Consider the following 21,731-nt stretch of genomic DNA (forward strand, 5'->3'; position numbering starts at 1 on the left):
AAATTTCATCTCAATACTTTGTGATATATCCTTTGTTGGCAATGACAGAGGTCAAACGTTTTCTGTAAGTCTTCACAAGGTTGCCACACACTGTTGTTGGTATGTTGGCCCATTCCTCCATGCAGATCTCCTCTAGAGCAGTGATGTTTTTGGCTTTTCGCTTGGCAACACGGACTTTCAACTCCCTCCAAAGGTTTTCTATAGGGTTGAGATCTGGAGACTGGCTAGGCCACTCCAGGACCTTGAAATGCTTCTTACGAAGCCACTCCTTCATTGCCCTGGCGGTGTGCTTTGGATCATTGTCATGTTGAAAGACCCAGCCACGTTTCATCTTCAATGCCCTTGCTGATGGAAGGAGGTTTGCACTCAAAATCTCACGATACATGGCCCCATTCATTCTTTCATGTACCCGGATCAGTCGTCCTGGCCCCTTTGCAGAGAAACAGCCCCAAAGCATGATGTTTCCACCACCATGCTTTACAGTAGGTATGGTGTTTGATGGATGCAACTCAGTATTCTTTTTCCTCCAAACACGACAAGTTGTGTTTCTACCAAACAGTTCCAGTTTGGTTTCATCAGACCATAGGACATTCTCCCAAAACTCCTCTGGATCATCCAAATGCTCTCTAACAAACTTCAGACAGGCCCGGACATGTACAGGCTTAAGCAGTGGGACACGTCTGGCACTGCAGGATCTGAGTCCATGGTGGCGTAGTGTGTTACTTATGGTAGGCCTTGTTACATTGGTCCCAGCTCTCTGCAGTTCATTCACTAGGTCCCCCCGCGTGGTTCTGGGATTTTTGCTCACCGTTCTTGTGATCATTCTGACCCCACGGGGTGGGATTTTGCGTGGAGCACCAGATCGAGGGAGATTATCAGTGGTCTTGTATGTCTTCCATTTTCTAATTATTGCTCCCACAGTTGATTTCTTCACTCCAAGCTGGTTGGCTATTGCAGATTCAGTCTTCCCAGCCTGGTGCAGGGCTACAATTTTGTTTCTGGTGTCCTTTGACAGCTCTTTGGTCTTCATCATAGTGGAGTTTGGAGTCAGACTGTTTGAGGGTGTGCACAGGTGTCTTTTTATACTGATAACAAGTTTAAACAGGTGCCATTACTACAGGTAATGAGTGGAGGAAAGAGGAGACTCTTAAAGAAGAAGTTACAGGTCTGTGAGAGCCAGAAATCTTGATTGCTTGTTTCTGACCAAATACTCGTTTTCCACCATAATATGCAAATAAAATGAAAAAAAAACAGACAATGTGATTTTCTGGATTTTTTTTTCTCAGTTTGTCTCCCATAGTTGAGGTCTACCTATGATGTAAATTACAGACGCCTCTCATCTTTTTAAGTGGTGGAACTTGCACTATTGCTGACTGACTAAATACTTTTTTTCCCCACTGTATATATTAGATATACATACACACATTTGGTATCTGCATACTTGAACTGACATGGGGAATCATATTGCCAGGTCAGTTTTACCATATAGTAAACATGGCAAATAAAAAACTCAAAAAACAATTGTGGAATTGCACTTTATTTTACATTTCACATCACTTGCTATTTTTCTTCCCATTTTGCAGTACAATATGTGGTAAAATGAATGGTGTCATTCAAAGGTACAACTTGTCCAGCAAGAAACAATCCCTCATACGGCTATATGGCCAAAAAATAGTTATAGCACTTGGAAGTAGGGGAGGAAAAAACGAAAAAGGAAAATTGTCGGGTAGTGAAGGGGTTAAACGGTCAATTTGGGCGGGCGGACTCTATTATGTACAGACATGTTCTACACTGAATCTGCCCTCTGGTAAATTAATCATTTATTGGTTTGATGAGCATATCATATGCCAGTGTGGATTACTGGAAAGCTTACCTTTCTCTCCTGTGATGTTAACGCGGGTCATTTCAATGCTCACTTTCTGATCTGTTTTAATTAAACAGATATAGAGGCCATTATCTTTTGCACTAGGATTGGATATTTTCAGGTTGTGTTCTTCATAGGCTACTTTGGTTTCATAAGCTTTAGATATATTAGTCAGCGAATTATTCATTGCGGCTATTGGCACTTCATTTGTTTCTTGAGCAAAATTCCATTCAGTATAGAAATCAGTGTCTCCATCTTCACAAATCGTGCATCCACATGTAACACTGTCATCCTTCGCTTTGACAGATTCTAAAATTCAAGAGGAAATATAATTACAATCTAACTAGTAATTGCCACAAACAATTTTAACCCCTTCACTACCAAAGGTGGTTTGCACGTTAACTCCCGGGCCAATTTTTACAATTCTGACCACTGTCCCTTTATGAGGTAATAACTCTGAAACGCTTCCATGCATCCCGGTGATTCTGACACTGTTTTCTCGTGACATATTGTACTTCATGTTAGTGGTAAAATTTCATTTATATAACTTGCGTTTATTTGTGAAAAAAACTGAAATTTGGCAAAAATGTTGAAAATTTTCGCAATTTTACCAACTTTGAATTTTTTTGCCCTTAAATCACAGAGATACAGCACACAAAAAACTTAATAAATAGCATTTGCCACATGTTTACTTTAAATCAGCACAATTTTGGAACCAAAATTTTTTTTGTTAGGAAGTTATAAGAGTTAAAAGTTGACCAGCGATTTCTCATTTTTGCAACACCATTTTATTTTTACGGACCACATCACACTTGAAGCCACTTTGAGGGGTCTATATGATAGAAAATACCCAAAAGTGACACCATTCTAAAAACTGCACCCCTTAAGGTGCTCAAAACCACATTCAAGAAGTTTATTAACCCTTCCGATGCGTCACAGGAATTTTTTTGAATATTAAAAAAAGATGAACATTTAACTTTTTTTCACAAAAAAAATACTTCAGGTTCAACTTTTTTTATTTTACCAAGGGTCACAGGAGAAATTGGACTGCAAAAGTTATTGTGCAGTTTTTACTGAGTACGCTGTTACCTGATATGTGGGGGGGAACCACTGTTTTGGCGCATGGCAGAGCTCAGAAGGGAAGGAGCGCCGTTTGACTTTTTCAATGCAAAATTGGCTGGAATTCAGATTGGACGCCATGTCACGTTTGGTGAGCCCCTGATGTACCTAAACAGTGGAAATCCCCCACAAGTGACCCCATTTTGCAAACTAGACCCCCCAAGGAACTTATCTAGATGTGTGGTGAGAACTTTGAACCCACAAGGGCTTCACAGAAGTTTATAACGTACAGCCGTACAATTAAAAAATCATATTTTTTCCACAAAAATGATCTTTTCACCCTCAATTCTTATTTTTGCAAGGGTAACAGGACTCTAAAAGTTATTGTGCAATTTGTCCTGAGTACGCTGATACCCCACATGTGGGGGTAAACCACTATTTGGGCGCATGGCAGAGCTCGGAAGGGAAGCAGCGCCATTTGACGTTTTTGGCTGGAATTGAGATCGGACACCATGGCGCGACTGGAAAACCCCTGATGTACCAAAACAGTGGAAACCCCCCACAAATGACACCATTTTGGAAACTAGACCCCCCCAAGGAACTTATCTACATATGTGGTGAGCACTTTGAACTCCCCCAGTGCTTCACAGAAGTTTATAACGCCCGGGTGTGAAAATAAAAAAATCATATTTTTTCCACAAACATGATCTTTTAGTCACCAATTTTTTTATTTTCCCAAGGGTACCAGGAGAAATTGGACCCCAAAAGTTGTTGTCCAATTTGTCCTGAGTACGCTGATACCCCATATGTGGGAGAAAACTACTGTACTACTGTATGGGCACACGTCAGGGCTCGGAAGGGAAGTAGTGACGTTTTGGAATGCAGACTTTGATGGAATGGTCTGCGGGTGTCATGCTGCTTTTGGAGAGCCCCTAATGTACCTAAACAGTGGAAACACCCCACAAGTGACCCCATTTTGGAAACTAGACCCCCTAAGGAACTTATCTAGATGTGTGGTGAGCACTTTGAACCCCCCCAGTGCTTCACAGAAGTTTATAACGGCCGTGTGTGAAAATAAAAAAATCGTATTTTTTCAACAAACATGATATTTTAGTCCCCATTTTTTTATTTTCCCAAGGGTAACAGGAGAAATTGGACCCCAAAAGTTGTTTTACAATTTGTCCTGAGTAGGCTGATATCCCATATGTGGGGGTAAACCACTGTTTGGGCGCATGGCAGAGCTTGGAAGGGAAGGAGCACCATTTGACTTTTTCAACGCAGAATTGGCTGGAATTGAGATCAGACGCCATGATGCATTTGGAGAGCCCCTGATGTGCCCAAACAGTGGAAACCCCCCAATTATAACTCCAACCCTAACCCCAACACACCCCTAACCCTAATCTCAGCCCTAACCCTAGCCCTAACCCTAAAGGGAAAATGGAAATAAATACATTTTTTTTATTTTATTATTTTTCCCTAACTAAGGGGGTGATAACGGGGGGTTTGATTTACTATTTATGGCGGTTTTTATGTTCGGCAGCTGTCGCACGCTAAAAGACGCTTTTTATTGTAAAAATAGTTTTTGCATCACCACATATTGAGAGCTATAATTTTTTCATATTTTGACCCACCGAGTCATGTGAGGTCTTATTTTTTGCGGGATGAGTTGACATTTTTATTGGTATCATGTTCGGGCACGTGACATCTTTTGATCGCTTTTTATTCCGATTTTTGGGACGCAGAATGAACAAAAACCAGCGTTTCATGAATTTCTTTTGGGGGGTGCGTTTACACCGTTCCGCGTGCGGTAAAATTGATAAAGCCCTTTTAGTCTTTGGGTCAGTACAGTTACAGCGATACCTCATTTAGGTCTTTTTTTATGTTTTGGCGCTTTTATGCAATGAAAACAATTTTATATAAAAAAATAATTATTTTTCATCGCTTTATTCTGTGAGCTATAACTTTTTTATTTTTTCGCTGATGATGCTGTTTGGAGGCTCTTTTTTTGCGGGACAAGATGACGTTTTCAGCGGTACCATGGATATTTATAGCCGTCTTTTTGATCGCACGTTATTGCACTTTTTGTTCGGCGGTATGATAATAAATCATTATTTTTTGCTTCGTTTATTTTTATTTTTTAAGGGGTTCGCTAAAGGGGTTAACTAATGGGACGGTTTTATAGGGCGGGTAGTTACGGATGCAGCGATACCAAATATGTGTACTTTTATTGTTTTGTTTTTTTTTATTTCCAAAAAATGAATTTATTTGGGAATATTTTTTTTTTCAATTCATTTAGCGATTTTTTTAAAATTATTTTTACACTTTTTTTTTTTTTAACTTTATTACATTGTCCCAGGGGGGACATAACTGTCATGTGACAGATTGCTGATCTGTCACATCACAGATCACTGTGACAGATCAGCGATCTGTCACAGACACTGCACAAGGCTTCCTCGTGCCTGCGCTTTGCAGGCATGAGGAAGCCAGCTCCCTGCAGGCCCCAGAAGGTCCCCGTCGCCATCTTGGATCAGGGGGACCTGCAGGGATAGAGCCCCCCGCAGCAGCGCTGCACATTGCGCTGCTGTGGGGGGCTCAGGGAAGTACGGAGGGAGCCCCCTCCCTGCCGATGCGTCCCTTTAACCCCCGGTACTCCGCGATCGTGTTTGATCGCGGTGTGCAAAGGGTTAACGTGTCGGGGGCGGTCCGTGACCGCCCCTGACACATTGTGCCGGGTGTCAGCTGTGATAATCAGCTGACACCCGGCCGCGATCAGCGGCGCTCACCATGTGGGCGCCGCTGATCGCTATGACGTAATATTCTGTCCATGGGAATTAGGTCCACGGTCACATGGACGGAATATTACATCCATTGTAGGAAAGGGGATAAGGGGTATCCTCAAATTGTCTCTTGAGCAGCACTCAGCTCTGCAGTCTCTTCAATTATTTGTTGCTTGGGGGAGGGCACTCCTCCTTGAGTGACAGCTCTGATCCAGTAGCTTTGTCCTACTGTAACACACTCAGGTCCATCAGTGTTTTTTCCTCTCTCTGTAGTTTTTAGTGTTTGTTCTTAACCTACACTGCTACCACTATATTTACATAACAGTGCCTTTCAACAAGCACATGTCTTGGGAAATTGAGAGCCCTAATTAGGAGAATTGCTCAATAAGCTCTGATGATCAAAGAGAGGGGTAGGGGTTAGGGTGCTATATAGAAGTTAAAGGGTGACTGCTCAGCCGTGTATCTAATCTTATCCTGCATTTCTCTCCTAACTCCCTATTTAGCCCCATAATCCAAGCTATTTAATATACTTGCTTTACAAATTCCCTACTGCCCCCTAACTACACTTAATGCTTTTGTTTTTTTTTTCATATTTCCTGTCTGATGATGATTTGTTCAGTATCACAGTGAATGCTGGGATAATTAAATGAAGCAGCATCAGGAGGGCAAAGGTAGCAGTCATTGTTGCAGCCCCTGCCCCCATCATTCTCTGTCCCAGTGTCCCCCTTGTGCAGTGTCTCTCCCCCTGTGCTATGAGTGCACCGTCAGGTCTGTTGTTGGCTTAGATGAATAAGCCAGCAGTAGAGCTATACTAGGTCTAAGACATATAGAGCTTACTGTATAATGCCGCTGCGGCATTCCCGCATAGCTCCACTTCCTCCTCCATGCTGTGACACTGGCCTACTCATCCAGAACTAGTTTGAACGGAGTCCTAGTCCTATCTGTTTCTGTGTACCTGACGCCTGGAGTCAGCAGCTGCAGTATCGCTGACTGCTTGGTGGCACTGGCTACCTGCAGCCAAGCCTGACTCCACCATCAGGAGCTTCAGTGAACACCTGGTAGCCGCTTAGATATGCCCCTCCTAGGTAAGTCTGGCCCCGTGGCACAGTTGGTCCACGAAACCACATGCGCCATCTTTGTGTGTAACAAAGTTTAGATATACAGTTTTTGAATTTACTTACCCCAGCCAAGATTTGTAAGATGTGCACCACTTAATATTTCAGGGAAGCTAATTATCATATACTGTAATTGTGTGTATGCTTTAGCAATAATAAAAACTGTCCTTACTCAGATTGACTTGATCAAGATTTTACATACCCTTGAATATTTGAGCTGAAAACATAAGTTGGTAAATGCAGGTTAGGGTATGTTTCCATGTGGTGTATTCTGAGCGCTTTGGATGCAGTGGATAGCCGCCCCGTCCAAAGCGCTGCCGGCTTTTGTACGCACGGTGATTCCGCATATGTTCATTAACCCCTTCACCCCCAAGGGTGGTTTGCACGTTCATGACCGGGCCAATTTTTACAATTCTGACCACTGTACCTTTATGAGGTCATAACTCTGGAACGCTTCCATGGATCCCGGTGATTCTGACATTGTTTTCTCGTGACATATTGTACTTCATGTTAGTGGTAAAATTTCATTCAAATAACTTGCGTTTATTTGTGAGAAAAACGGAAATTTGGCGAAAATTTTGAAAATTTCGCGATTTTCCAACTTTGAATTTTTATGCCCTTAAATCACAGAGATACGGCACACAAAAAACTTGATAACTAACATTTCCCACATGTTTACTTTACATCAGCACAATTTTGGAACCAAAATTTTTTTTTGTTAGGAAGTTATAAGGGTTAAAAGTTGACCAGCGATTTCTCATTTTTACAACACCATTTTATTTTTAGGACCACATCACATTTGAAGCCACTTTGAGGGGTCTATATGATAGAAAATACCGAAAAGTGACACCATTCTAAAAACTGCACCCCTTAAGGTGCTCAAAACCACATTCAAGAAGTTTATTAACCCTTTAGGTGCGTCACAGGAATTTTTTTGAATATTTAAAAAAAAATGAACATCTAACTTTTTTTCATAAAAAAAATACTTCAGGTTCAATTTTTTTTATTTTACCAAGGGTATCAGGAGAAATTGAACTGCAAAAGTTATTGTGCAATTTGTCCTGAGTACGCTGTTACCTGATATGTGGGGGGGAACGACTGTTTCTGCGCATGGCAGAGCTCAGAATGGAAGGAGCGCCGTTTGACTTTTTCAATGCAAAATTGGCTGGAATTCAGATTGGACGCCATGTCACGTTTGGAGAGTCCCTGATGTACCTAAACAGTGGAAACCCCCTACAAGTGACCCCATTTTGGAAACTAGACCCCCCAAGGAACTTATCTAGATATGTGGTGAGAACTTTGAACCCACAAGGGCTTTACAGAAGTTTATAACGTACAGCGGTACAATTAAAAAATCATATTTTTTCCACAAAAATGATCTTTTCACCCCAATTTTTATTTTCCCAAGGGTAACAGGACCCTAAAAGTTATTGTGCAATTTGTCCTGAGTACGCTGATACCCCACATGTGGGGGTAAACCACTATTTGGGCGCATGGCAGAGCTCGGAAGGGAAGCAGCGCCATTTGACGTTTTTGGCTGGAATTGAGATCGGACACGATGTCGCGTTTGGAAAACCCCTGATGTACCAAAACAGTGGAAACCCCCCACAAATGACACCATTTTGGAAACTAGACCCCCTAAGGAACTTATCTAGATGTGTGGTGAGAACTTTGAACCCCCATGGGCTTCACAGAAGTTTATAACATAAAGCCATACAATTAAAAAATCATATTTTTTCCACAAAAATGATCTTTTCATCCTCAATTCTTATTTTTCCAAGGGTAACAGGACCCTAAAAGTTATTGTGCAATTTGTCCTGAGTACGCTGATACCCCACATGTGGGGGTAAACCACTATTTGGGCGCATGGCAGAGCTCGGAAGGGAAGCAGCGCCATTTGACGTTTTGGGCTGGAATTGAGATCGGACACCATGTCGCGTTTGGAAAACTCCTGATGTACCAAAACAGTGGAACCCCCCCACAAATGACACCATTTTGGAAACTAGACCCCCTAAGGAACTTATCTAGATGTGTGGTGAGCACTTTGACCCCCCCAGTTCTTCACAGAAGTTTATAACACCCGGGCGTGAAAATAAAAAATTTGTATTTTTTCCACAAACATGATCTTTTAATCACCATTTTTTTATTTTCCCAAGGGTACCAGGAGAAATTGGACCCCAAAAGTTGTTGTCCAATTTGTCCTGAGTATGCTGATACCCCATATGTGGGAGAAAACTACTGTATGGGCACACGTCGGGGCTCGGAAGGGAAGTAGTGACGTTTTGGAATGCAGACTTTGATGGAATGGTCTGCGGGTGTCATGTTGCCTTTGGAGAGCCTCTAATGTACCTAAACAGTGGAAACCCCCCACAAATGACACCATTTTGTATACTAGACCCCCCAAGGAACTTATCTAGATGTGTGGTGAGCACTTTGAACCCCCCAGTGCTTCACAGAAGTTTACAACGCCCGGGCGTGAAAATAAAAAATTCGTATTTTTTCCACAAACATGATCTTTTAGTCACCATTTTTTTATTTTCCCAAGGGTACCAGGAGAAATTGGACCCCAAAAGTTGTTGTCCAATTTGTCCTGAGTATGCTGATACCCCATATGTGGGAGAAAACTACTGTATGGGCACACGTCGGGGCTCGGAAGGGAAGTAGTGACGTTTTGGAATGCAGACTTTGATGGAATGGTCTGCGGGTGTCATGTTGCCTTTGGAGAGCCCCTAATGTACCTAAACAGTGGAAACCCCCCACAAATGACCCCATTTTGAAAACTAGACCCACTAAGGAACGTATCTAGATGTGAGGTGAGCACTTTGAACCCCCAAGGGCTTCACAGAAGTTTATAATGCCAGGGCATGAAAATAAAAAAATCGTATTTTTTCCACAAACATGATCAATTAGTCCCCAATTTTTTCATTTTCCCAAGGGTAACAGGAGAAATTGGACCCCAAAAGTTGTTGTCCAATTTGTCCTGAGTACGCTGACACCCCATATGTGGGAGAAAACTACTGTATGGGCACACGTCAGATCTCGGAAGGGAAGCAGTGACGTTTTGGAATGCAGACTTTGATGGAATGGTCTGCGGGTGTCATGTGCGTTTGGAGAGCCCCTGATGTACCTAAACTATTGAAACTCCCCACAAGTGACCCCATTTTGGACACTAGACCCCCCACGGAACTTATCTAGATGTGTGGTGAGCACTTTGAACCCCCAAGTGCTTCACAGAAGTTTATAAAACTCGGACATGAAAATAAAAAAATCATTTTTTTTCCACAAAAATAATATTTTTGCCCCCAATTTTTTATTTTCCTAAGGGTAACAGGAGAAATTGGACCCCAAAAATTGTTTTGCAATTTGTCCTGAGTAGGCTGATACCCTACATGTGGGGGTAAAACACTGTTTGGGCGCATAGCAGAGCTTGGAAGGGAAGGAGCACCATTTGACTTTTTCAACTCAGAATTGGCTGGAATTGAGATCAGACGCCATGTTGCATTTGGAGAGCCCCTGATGTGCCCAAACAGTGGAAACCCCCAATTCTAACTCCAACCCGAACCCCAACACGCCCCTAACCCTAACCCTAGCCCTAACCCTAACCCTAGCCCTAACCCTAACCCTAGCCCTAGCCCTAACCCTAACCCTACCCCTAACCCTAGCCCTTACCCTAATGGAAAAATGGAAATAAATACATTTTTTTAATTTTATTATTTTTCCCTAACTAAGGGGGTGATAACGGGGGGTTTGATTTACTATTTATGGCGGTTTTTATGTTTGGCGGCTTTCGCACGCTAAAAGACGCTTTTTATTGTAAAAATAGTTTTTGCATCACCACATATTGAGAGCTATAATTTTTCCGTATTTTGACCCACCGAGTCATGTGAGGTCTTATTTTTTGCGGGACAAGTTGACGTTTTTATTGGTACCATTTTCGGGCACGTGAAATTTTTTGATCGCTTTTTATTCCGATTTTTGGGACGCAGAATGAACAAAAACCAGCGTTTCATGAATTTCTTTTGGGGGGTGCGTTTACACCGTTCCGCGTGCGGTAAAATTGATAAAGCGGTTTTATTCTTCGGGTCAGGACGGTTACAGCGATACCTCATTTAGGTCGTTTTTTATGTTTTTGTCGGTTTTATGCAATGAAAACTATTTTATATAAAAAATAATTATTTTTGCATCGCTTTATTCAGCGAGCTATAACTTTTTTATTTTTTCGCTGATGATGCTGTGTGGTGGCTCGTTTTTTGCGGGACAAGATGACGTTTTCAGCGGTACCATGGCTATTTATATGCGTCTTTTTGATCGCGCGTTATTACACTTTTTGTTTGGCGGTATGATAATAAATCATTATTTTTTGCTTCGTTTTTTATTTTTATTTTTTAAGGGGTTCGCTAAAGGGGTTAACTAATGGGACAGTTTTATAGGGCGGGTCGTTACGGACGCGGCGATACCTAATATGTGTACTTTTATTGTTTTTTTTTTATTATTATTTCCAAAAAATGGATTTATTGGGGGAATATTTTTTTTTTTTCCTAATTTATTTGGCGATTTTTTTAAAATTATTTTTACACTTTTTCTTATTTTTTTTTTACTTTATTAAATAGTCCCAGGTGGGACATCACTGTCCTGTGACAGATCGCTGATCTGTCACATCACAGATCACTGTGACAGATCAGCGATCTGACACAGGCACTGCAGAAGGCTTCCTCATGCCTGCGCTTTTCAGGCACTGAGGAAGCCAGCTTCCGCAGGCCCCCGAAGGCCCCCGTCGCCATCTTGGATTCGGGGGCCTGGAGGAAGGGAGTCCCCCGCAGCAGCGCTGCACATTGCGCTGCCGTGGGGGGCTCAGGGAAGCACGGAGGGAGCCCCCTCCCTGCCGATGCTTCCCTTTAACCCCCGGTACACCGCGATCGTGTTTGATCGCGGTGTGCAAGGGGTTAACGTGTCGGGGGCGGTCCGTGACCGCCCCTGACACATTGTGCCGGGTGTCAGCTGTGATAATCAGCTGACACCCGGCCGCGATCAGCGGCGCTCACCACGTGGGCGCCGCTGATCGCGCCGACGTACTATCCCGTCCCCGGTCATACGGGCCCGGGTACCGTGGACGGGATAGTACGTCGGATGGCAGGAAGGGGTTAAACACATGCGGAATCACCGCATCCTATACATAGAAAGGTGTTATTTATCTTGCGGCTGTACGCAGCGTCCAATCCGCAGCAAATATGCCACGTGGAAACATACCCTTAGAAGGCAATGACCGTGTATAATTCCACATCTACGCAAAACCTGATTATAATTTTATTGGTCAAATAAGTCTGTTTTGGGGGCTAGGATTACATGTGCAGCAGTTGTCATTTGGCCATGTCCAGAAAGTCACAAAGGCTGTCAGTCAAATTATAGATACATGTGTGTAAATTGATTATAGTTTATTGGAGCACAGTTATTGCACAACCGTGTCACTTAACAATAAATGATCAGTTTACACACATTTTCCTAAAGTCTGTCGGCCACTGACATGGTTACATCAAGACCTTGCAATAACAGCTGTATACGAACTTACTCAATATTTCTTCTGCAATTTATCCAGTTTGTACTTACTTTGCTGGCTATTGGGAAACTAAAATGATCTAAAATGATCTGCAAACACAAGCAGGTCACAACCATGGAGTAGACCAAAATGAAATGTTGTTCATTGTGGAATTTTCCATCCTATGCCTTTTGGTGTTGGTAGACCAGAGCTTGGCAAAGTGTGGCCTGCGGGCTGGAAACAGTGGGCCATGGGCTGCACCATGCCCTCATCTGCCCGCCTGATTTTTGATGTCACTGCTATCTGTATCCTCAGGAGAATGGAACTGCTGGCTCCTTCTTACACCAATCAGCGAGTGAGACAGCAGACGCGATGATGGTAATTACATCGCGTTTGCTGTATGGAGAGTCAGTGTACTGGACACCGAGCGCAGGGAAAACAGGAGAGAGGTGAGTATGTGTTTTTTTTTAATACGTGTATGGGATTTTTGCATTAATAGTTGTGCTCAAAAGTTTACATACCCAGGGTGAATTTTTGCTTTTCTTTTTTGCCTTTTTCAGAGAATATGAATGATAACACCAAAACTTTTTCTCCACTTATGGTTAGTGGTTGGGTGAAGCCATTTATTGTCAAACTACTGTATTTTCTCTTTTTAAATCATAATGACAACCCAAAACATCCAAATGACGCTGATCAAAAGTTCACATACCCCATTTCTTAATACCGTGTATTGCCCCCTCTAACATCAATGACGGCTTAACGTCTTTTGTGATAGTTGTGGATGAGGTTCTTTATTTTCTCAGATGGTAAAGCTGCCCACTCTTCTTGGCAAAAAGCCTCCAGTTCCTGTAAATTCCTGGGCTGTCTAGCATGAACTGCGCACTTGATATCTCCCCAGAGTGGCTCAATGATATTGAGGTCAGGAGACTGAGATGGCAACTCCGGAATCTTCACTTTGTTCTGCTATAGCCAATGACAGGTCCACTAGGCCATGTGTTTTGGATCGCTGTCATGTTGGAACGTCCAAGTACGTCCCATGTCCAGCTTCCGGGCTGATGAGTGCAAATTTGCCTCCAGTATTCGCTGATAGTGTGCTGCATTCATCTTTCCTTCATCTTTGACCAAGTTTCCTGTGCCTTTGTAGCTCACACATCCTCAAAACATCAGCAATCCACCTCCGTGCTTTACAGTAGAAATGGTGTTCCTTTCATCATAGACCTTGTTGACCTCTTTCCAAATGTAATGTTTATGGTTGTGGCCAAAAAGTTCAATTTTGGTCTCATCACTCTAAATGACCTTGTTCTAGAAGTTTTAAGGCTTGTCTCTGTGCTGTTTTGCATATTGTAGGCGAGATACTTTGTGGCATTTGCAGAGTAATGGCTTTCTTCTGGCGACTTGACCATGCAGACCATTTTTCTTAAAAGTTCTCCTTATTGTGCATCTTGAAACAGCCAAACCACTAGTTTTCAGAGAGTCCTGTATTTCAGCTCATATTATTTGTGGGATTTTGTTTGCATCCTGAACAATTTTCCTGGCAGTTGTGGGCAGATTTTTTGTTGGTCTACCTGACCTTGGTTTTTGTTTTTACAGAACCCCTGATTTTCCATTTGTTAATCACAGTTTGAACCCTGCTGACTGGCATTATCAATTCCTTTGATATCTTTTTGCATCCCTTTCCTGTTTTATACAGTTCAGCTACCTTTTCTCGTAGATCCGTTGACAATTCTTTTGTTTTCCCCATGACTCACAATCCAGAAACATCAGTGGCTGGATGAAAGATGCAAGAGTCTGTCTGGATCCCAGAAACTCACTCAGCTTTTATGCACACACACTGATTACAAGCAAACAGGTCACAGGTGAGGATGTTACCTTTAGCAGCCATTCAAACCCATTTGTGTCAACTTCTGTGCATGTTAGCAGACCAAAATCACCAGGGTATGTAAAGCTGTCATTGATGTTAGAGGGGGCAATACACGGTATTAAGAAATGGGGTATGTGAACTTCAGATCAGGGTCATTTGGATGTTTTGGGTGGTAATTATGATTTAAAAAAAGAAAATACAGCAGTTTGACAATAAATTGCTTCACCCAACCACTAACCATGATTGGAGAAAAAGATTTGGTGTTATCATTCATATTTTCTGAAGAAAGGACAAGAAAGTAAAAATTCTGCCAGGGTATGTAAACTTTTGAGCACAACTGCATATAGGAGGTTACGTGGGGGTTCATATTGCATTTAGGAGGCTATGTTGAAGCTCAAAGTATATATAGGAGACAAGTCATTAGTACACCTGGCTAGCTTTGCATATAAACAGACTAGGTGTTCATCCAAGTCAGTCTGCTTGGGAGACTGAGCAGACCCGGTGTGTATAGAAGTTGAAAAGAAAAACAAGCCAGAATCATTTTGACAAAGGTCTGCACAGGCCGTGTGCACCAAACTGCAAGCATCAGTGGTTGTTATGTACGATAGCAGTTTTGGTTGACCAAACTTGGGCTAGGACAGCGGTATCAATAGTCTATATTGTTTAGTTAGTGCCTGGACAAGGCTAGGGATTAGGTGTCAATCAATACAGGGACAACCACCAGAGATCGAGGAAGGGAGGTAACAGGAGCTCACCTCAAGTGAAGACCTGTAGAGCTGAGCAAACACTGCTAGGGGGCAGTAGAGTGGTCGTACAAGCCAAGTCAGCAACAGTCAGGAACCCAGTGTCAGAGGGGAAGGCAGGAGCAAGGTCTGAAGCAAGCCAGAGGTCAAAAAGCCGATCGGGAGCACGGTAACAAGAGGACGAGACGAAAGCACAGCCAGAAACACGCCAAAGGTCAGAGCCAGACAGAACAATCCAAAACAGGAACGGAAGACGGATGGGCAGGTCAGAAATCAAGCAGAGAAGGGTAACCCCCGCCTGACCAGTTCGGGAAGCAGAAAGCAATCCCCGACCTGGATCATGACATTAGGTTTATGATTTTGCTGTTTTGGTGCTCTACAACCTGTGGAAAGCAATAAAAAATGTGTTTGGACCAAAACTGCATTGACTGTGTGAACAGTACCTAAGGTTTGATGCCTACCAGAGCATGTGAATCTCTTCAGTGGCTATGGGAGGCTCAGATTCTATTTAGAGAGGCTATATGGGTGCTTTCACTGTATAGACAGGCAATCTGGGGAATCATACTGTAAAAAGGAGGAGTGAGTTCATGGAGAACTGGATCGACTTCTCTGTCAGCTACAATCTCTACGGTAGGGACAGGTTGCACCTTAATGGGGAAGGTGTAGCTGTGCTTGGGGAAAAAATGGTCAGACCGCTGGAGGAGCTTTTAAACTAGTATCTGGGGGGAGAAATGATGGAGGATATTTGTGTTAAAAAAGTGGATTGATAGAGAAAGCAAAGAGTGAGACAGTAGGGGTTAATGAGGATTTAGGGGGGCTGGGATATGCAAGGAAATTAGGGAACCTAGTAGGAGTAACAAATGTGCTAATAGTATTAAATGTCTGCTGACAAATGCAAGATGTCTTGCAAACAAAATGAATGAACTGGAGACTCTTATGTCGGTCACAAAATACGATGTGGTGGGCATTAAAGAAACCTGGCTGGATGAAAGCCATGAGTGGGTGACAAACGTACAGGCTTACACTACATTCAGAAAGGACAGGAAAGACAAAAAAAGGTGAAGGGGGTCTATATTTTCGTTAAATCCAACTTAAGACCTGTACTCAAGGACAACATTGGTGGGGGTTGCATCATTATACAGTATAGTCAGTATGAGTAAATGTACATGGGGATGGCAATAATGGAAAGCTGCTAGTTGGAGTTTGTTACAAGCCTCCTAATATAGCTGAACAGGTACAGGATGAAATGCTGCAACAAATTAAAACGGCAGCAAATAATCATAGGGTTCTTAGAACGGGGGATTTTAACTTTCCAGACATTCAATGGGACATAGAGTCTTCTGGTTGTGTTATCTTATCCGCAATTCATGACAATTACCTCTCTCAGCTGGTAGATGAACCAACCATGGGAGGAAATCTGCAGGACCTTGTTCTGTCAAATACAATTTCAGATCTACAGGTCATTGAGCATTTGGGATACAGTGACCATATTATGGTAAGTTTCTATGTAATTTTCAATCTGAGGGGAAATGCAAAAACCTGGAACTTTAGGAAACCTTTCAACAAATTAAGGGAACAGCTTAATCGTGTAGACTGTGACCACATCATGGTAACTGGGGATGCCAAACATAAATGTTTAAGTAAAAACTACTAGAATCTTGTAGAAAACTTATACCCTCTGGAAATAAAATGTCCAGGAATAAAAAGAAACCATTATGGATAAATAAGACAGTAGAAGGTTTAATAAGACCTCCACACTAATTCGTACCTCCCACTCCCGACTCCAAGACTTCTCCCGCGCTGCGCCAATCCTCTGGAATGCTCTACCCAAAAAAATTAGGACTATCCACAATTTGCATAGTTTTGGGAGCTCCCTCAAAACACATTTGTTTAGAGTGGCCTATTACGTTCGCTAATCAAAGTCATTTTATGGAAGTGTGCATGTGTAGCCCATTCACTATCCCCATCTATCCCCCACTCCCTTAAGGTGGCTGGACCATCATTGTAAATACACACATGTACTTTGTATCTCCCCCACCTCATTGTAGATTGTAAGCTGTCTCGAGCAGGGATGTATAATTCTGTTTAATTATTGTATTGTTAACGTTGTTACTTATGACTTGTGTTTTGAAATTGTTAAACTGTAAAGTGCTGTGGAATATGTTGGCATTATATAATTAAACATTATTATTATTATTATTATTATTATTAATAAGACAAAAGCAAGGGGCATTCAAAAGATTGAAGGCCGAGAAAAGAGAAATAGCATTTGAGAAGTATAAAGATATTGTAAGGTAGCGCTCTCTGAGTGCATTAGGGATCACTCACTTGGCTGCGATATTGATGCATACAGGAACACTTTCCACTTAAACAGTCTAGTGCAGTTTATTATGTCTTCATAAACCGCTGAGGAACATGTTACACGTCACATGCTTACACATAGTCCATCACAATCCTTGGTACACGGCTTTAACACGCTGTCACTAAACACGCTGGACCTCTTTGTCCAGTTACCGTGGGTGACAGCACGCCGAACAGTTCTTTAGTGTCCATAGAACATCATGGGCACCAACAGTTATATCAGCATGTCCAGGGTTACCTTGCAGGAGCTCCTGCTCCAGAAGCTGACTCTTTGGTAGTCCTCTCTCTCAAGGAAGCTGCCGAACTGGGATCACCATCCTGGACAACGCCTTGCTCACCAGGCCGTCTGACAGTCCAGATCCACAGATGGACGGTAGCTCCCCCCAATGCAGTGCCGTCACTGACTCTGCAAACAAACGTGGCCTGTCTGTGTGCTATTCAGGATGTCCGTCCCCACTTTGGAACCGTCCAACACACAGGTCTCACTGGGTGCTATTCAGGGATCCGACCCTTCTACCAGGGACTCCCAACACACCGGCCACACCAGGTCCAGGGCCTGAGCGGGTGCTATTCAGGAAGGCAGCACACCTTCCAACACCTAGGCCTTCCAGGACCTTCCACACCAACCAATCAGGTCCATGCACTCTCTTCCATGTGACCAGACCACAGGCACATTATATGGTACATAACCACACCCACAGGTGAGGTATGGATCACATGGTCATGACCTCATTGCAGGTCCTTTCAACACACCCAGCCATATACACACAGGCTTTACACTGGGCGTTCAGACACACGCCTCTGGGTGGGTTTGTAGGTGACTGGCCCCACCCATCTCATCAAGTCACCTGGAAGCTTCCCTAATACACAGCAACAAACCCTCAGCAGTATATCTGCTGATCAACACACATTGAAGCTTCCATCACAGGGCACCCACCCACGTGATACATATCGGCCATTTATAATCCTGCCGCTCACCATTTTCCCATCACAACAAAGGCAATGCCTGCATGCATGTCCCGGGCAGCCCATACAGCGCCCCCTAGCTGTCACAGGGGTCACTGCATCCCATACCCCCCCTCTGATCAAGCTTGTGGGGTTGAACATTTGTCACAAACCAGGGGCCTCGAGACCGGGCACATTGTCACCTTGCCCTACCAGTCAAGAGGGCCCTCTCAGTCGTCTTTGAGCATCAGCTCCCAAGACATTGTCCATCACGGTCACTGTATCCCTCTTTGTGACCAACACATTATCGGATTTTATCCTTTCACATTTCAGAGTCCGTCTGTTAGGCTTCCCCTGCCTCCAGTGGTCCTTATGTCGGCCTTGAGCTTTGGCCCTTAAGTCACAGTCCAACTGTGTTACCAGACCCTTGTTAGTCTCCACATTTCTGCCGTACGCCCCGTCACCCAACCTTTCTCTCAATGGTCAACTCTCCCGGTCGGTACGGTCAGAAGTCCCACTTACAGTCGAGTCAACTGTCTGGTCTGAGTCTGACCCTTTGTCGCTACGTCCACCACCGGGTCTCCTGCCTATGCTACTAAGATTAGAATTGCCACTTGCGGACTCTCGACTTTCTTGTCTTTGACTACCTGCCATTTCATTATTTGCAGGATCCCTTCAGGTCCTTACACCTTGGGTTGGACGTGGATGCCACCTGACGTTCTGCATCTGTTTATTCATCTGCAGTTGGTCCCGTCTTAGCTGCTCTATCTCCTTCAGGTACGCTACCCGATATTCCATGAGCATGCGGAGGTTCCCAATGCTTTCCATCGAGCCATTTCATCTTTTGCAGGATCCCTTCAGGTCCTTACACCTTGGGTTGGATGTGGATGCCACCTGACGTTCTGCATCTGTTTATTCACCTGCAGTCGGTCCCGTCTTAGCTGCTCTATCTCCTTCAGGTACGCTACCCGATATTCCAGGAGCATGCGGAGGTTCCCAATGCTTTCCACCGAGCCAACAACAATGACTGGAACCATGCCATCTTCAAGAGATACTTGGATTTCACCAGCAGGTGGGATCCTCACTCTCTTCACACCGGATCGATTCACCATCTCCTGCATCACCTTTCCAAGTCTGCCAACGACTATCCCCACCAGATTTCTAGGTATCAGAATAATGTCTTCCACAAAGCCAAGCCGACTTTGAGCCTCCCTCGCAAGCTCCAGACGTCGAGCGGCTTTCTTATTCCATAACACGACCCTCTGTTTCGTGCGGAGACATTGTAGGTGCATCTCCTTCAGGACAGCCACCCTCTTCCCTGTGTCTTCCGTTTCTGCCAGTATCACCAACTGGTTAGTCTCTGGAGCCCAGTTCACACTATAGTCTTTTATTGCCTTTTTAAAGGCCTCATGCACACCCTCACTGGCACATGCTTCTCGCATGTTTTCGGGTACCTCCATCACGTACTTGAAGAGCGAAGCCTCACTCTCTTCATGGACAGACGACTCCTGGTTTACCACGGACACTTCCCTCAAGACCACTGCCATGACCAGGTGACTGTCTTGCTCAGCTCTTGCCTCACAATCTCCCTGAGATTTACAGTCTTCAGGACCCTTTTCCAAGATGGGCATTGGCAGTTCTGCTTTGCTATCAGTCGGGCACGGCCGCTGTAAGTTTTTGACCTTCTCCTTTTGCAGAAGGCCTCTCACTGTTTCTCTGAGCACTTCCACCTCTTATCTTAGAGCTGTATTCACAGCTTGCCACGTTGTCAGGTGACCTCTGAGCTCCAAGACTTCTTTCTCCAGCTCATCCACTCTGTGCTCGGCCGTTTGTCTCAGGGCCTCGACTGCCGAGAGCTCGGACTCTAGGTGGCGCAGCCGCTCCAACTGCGTGGAGTTGGCGACTTCCATACTCGCCACCTTTAAACACTCCTTCGCCAGCTGTTGATAGATCTCTTTGCGCTCTCTCTCTGAGTTTCGTATGTACGTTTCTACCTGGTGAAAACTGTCAACTTGCTCTTTCCACCTGCACACTTCCTTGGTCAGTTTGTCACATGACCCTCTAGCTGTCGGGTGATAGCGGTCAAATTGGAGAGCTTTTCCTCTTCAATGGTCACACATTCTGATATGACTACCAGTGTCCTGCTGCTTTCACCTTGTGGAGCACTGTCATTACTCTGGGTTCATGCTTCTGTCTGACAAACATTGTCTTCAGCCCTAGTGGTTGCTAATGGCAATAACATATACAGTCACGCCCGGTTCCTGTGTCACACCCCACAATATAGTAAACGCTCAAGTCGCCCTCTGTTCGGGTGTCAGCTCCACTCTTTTTAATTACCACATCACTATCATTCACCCTGTGGTACATGTCAGGTGACATCATGTCTGTAAGTGGGGCCGAAGCATCCTTCTCTCTGGTCATACTTTTGGGCATGGCTTCTACCGCCCTGTCACTAAGTTGGGCCCGTTCACCATTTCTTTTGGTCATGCTTAACTTAGGACTGTCAACTTTAGGGGGCGCACTTACCACACCATTATCTCCCATACACATTTTTTCTACAGACACTTCTCCTTTTGTCCACCAGTCCCACAGGGCTTCTAAGTCCCGCCCTATTACCATAGTACACCATAAGTCCGGGACTACCGTCACTTCATGGTACGTGGAACAATCAGTCATGTCAATGTAGAGGTATGCTGTCAAAAGTTCTTTATGGTCCCCACCAAAGCCATTCACTCTCATTCCCATCCCAGGCGACACAGTACATCCAGGAGGGGTCCTCAGCCCAGACACCCAACTCCCCGGGTCTAACAATCCTATCACCCGTTCTCCATCCAGCCAGAAGGGGCACTGTAGTGTCAGTTCACTGACCGAGCTATCCACAGTATAGCATGGGCCTGCATAGCAGGAACTTTGCTGCTCCCAGCTACAGTCCAATGGTGCCTTCGCCGTCGCCTCTTTTTTTGCCACCACCCCAATTTGGGTTACCGCCCCCTTTTGGGACTCCACCCCCTTTTGGGCAACTACTCCATGGTGAGATACCACTCCCTTTTGGGATTCCACCCCCTTTTTGGCAATCACTCCTGTATGGGTTGCCACCCCCTTTTGGGACTCCACCACCTTTTGGGCAATCATCCCTGTTTGGGTTACCGCCCCCTTTTTTTGGGACACCAACCCGTTTAGGGACACCACCCCTCTCCGGGGTACACTCCGTGGACTCCCCCAATGCAGTCTCAGGTCCAAGTTCACACCATACAGTTTATGTCTTTCCGGCTTGTACTGGCCCTTTAAGAGGTTGCAGAGTCTGAACCTCTGATGTCTTTTTATGACACCCCACCAACTCCTGCTGGCACCGCCACAGCTCCTGCTGTAGCTACAAACCACCAGCACCTCCAGCTGCCGCTCACAAGCAGCTGATGGTGTCACTGCAGCTCCTGCTTCTGCAGAACCTCTTGCTGCAACTTGCAACTGCAGCT

General features: G+C 44.2%; 1 protein-coding gene across 4 annotated transcripts in view; it reads right to left on the reverse strand.

The window, feature by feature from the left end:
• HHLA2 (HHLA2 member of B7 family) overlaps positions 1 to 21,731 on the reverse strand; it is a 157,895-nt gene that overhangs the window by 21,422 nt on the left and 114,742 nt on the right. For all 4 annotated transcript variants that reach the window (XM_073586255.1, XM_073586257.1, XM_073586256.1 and 1 more), the window contains one exon: positions 1,874 to 2,173. In XM_073586255.1, coding sequence (XP_073442356.1) covers positions 1,874 to 2,173 — 300 coding nt within the window. The remainder of the gene's footprint in view (positions 1 to 1,873; positions 2,174 to 21,731) is intronic.

This window comes from Dendrobates tinctorius, unplaced genomic scaffold (genome assembly GCF_039654945.1).
Source record: "Dendrobates tinctorius isolate UK_male_01 unplaced genomic scaffold, ASM3965494v1 ptg000091l, whole genome shotgun sequence".
Taxonomy (NCBI): domain Eukaryota; kingdom Metazoa; phylum Chordata; class Amphibia; order Anura; family Dendrobatidae; genus Dendrobates; species Dendrobates tinctorius.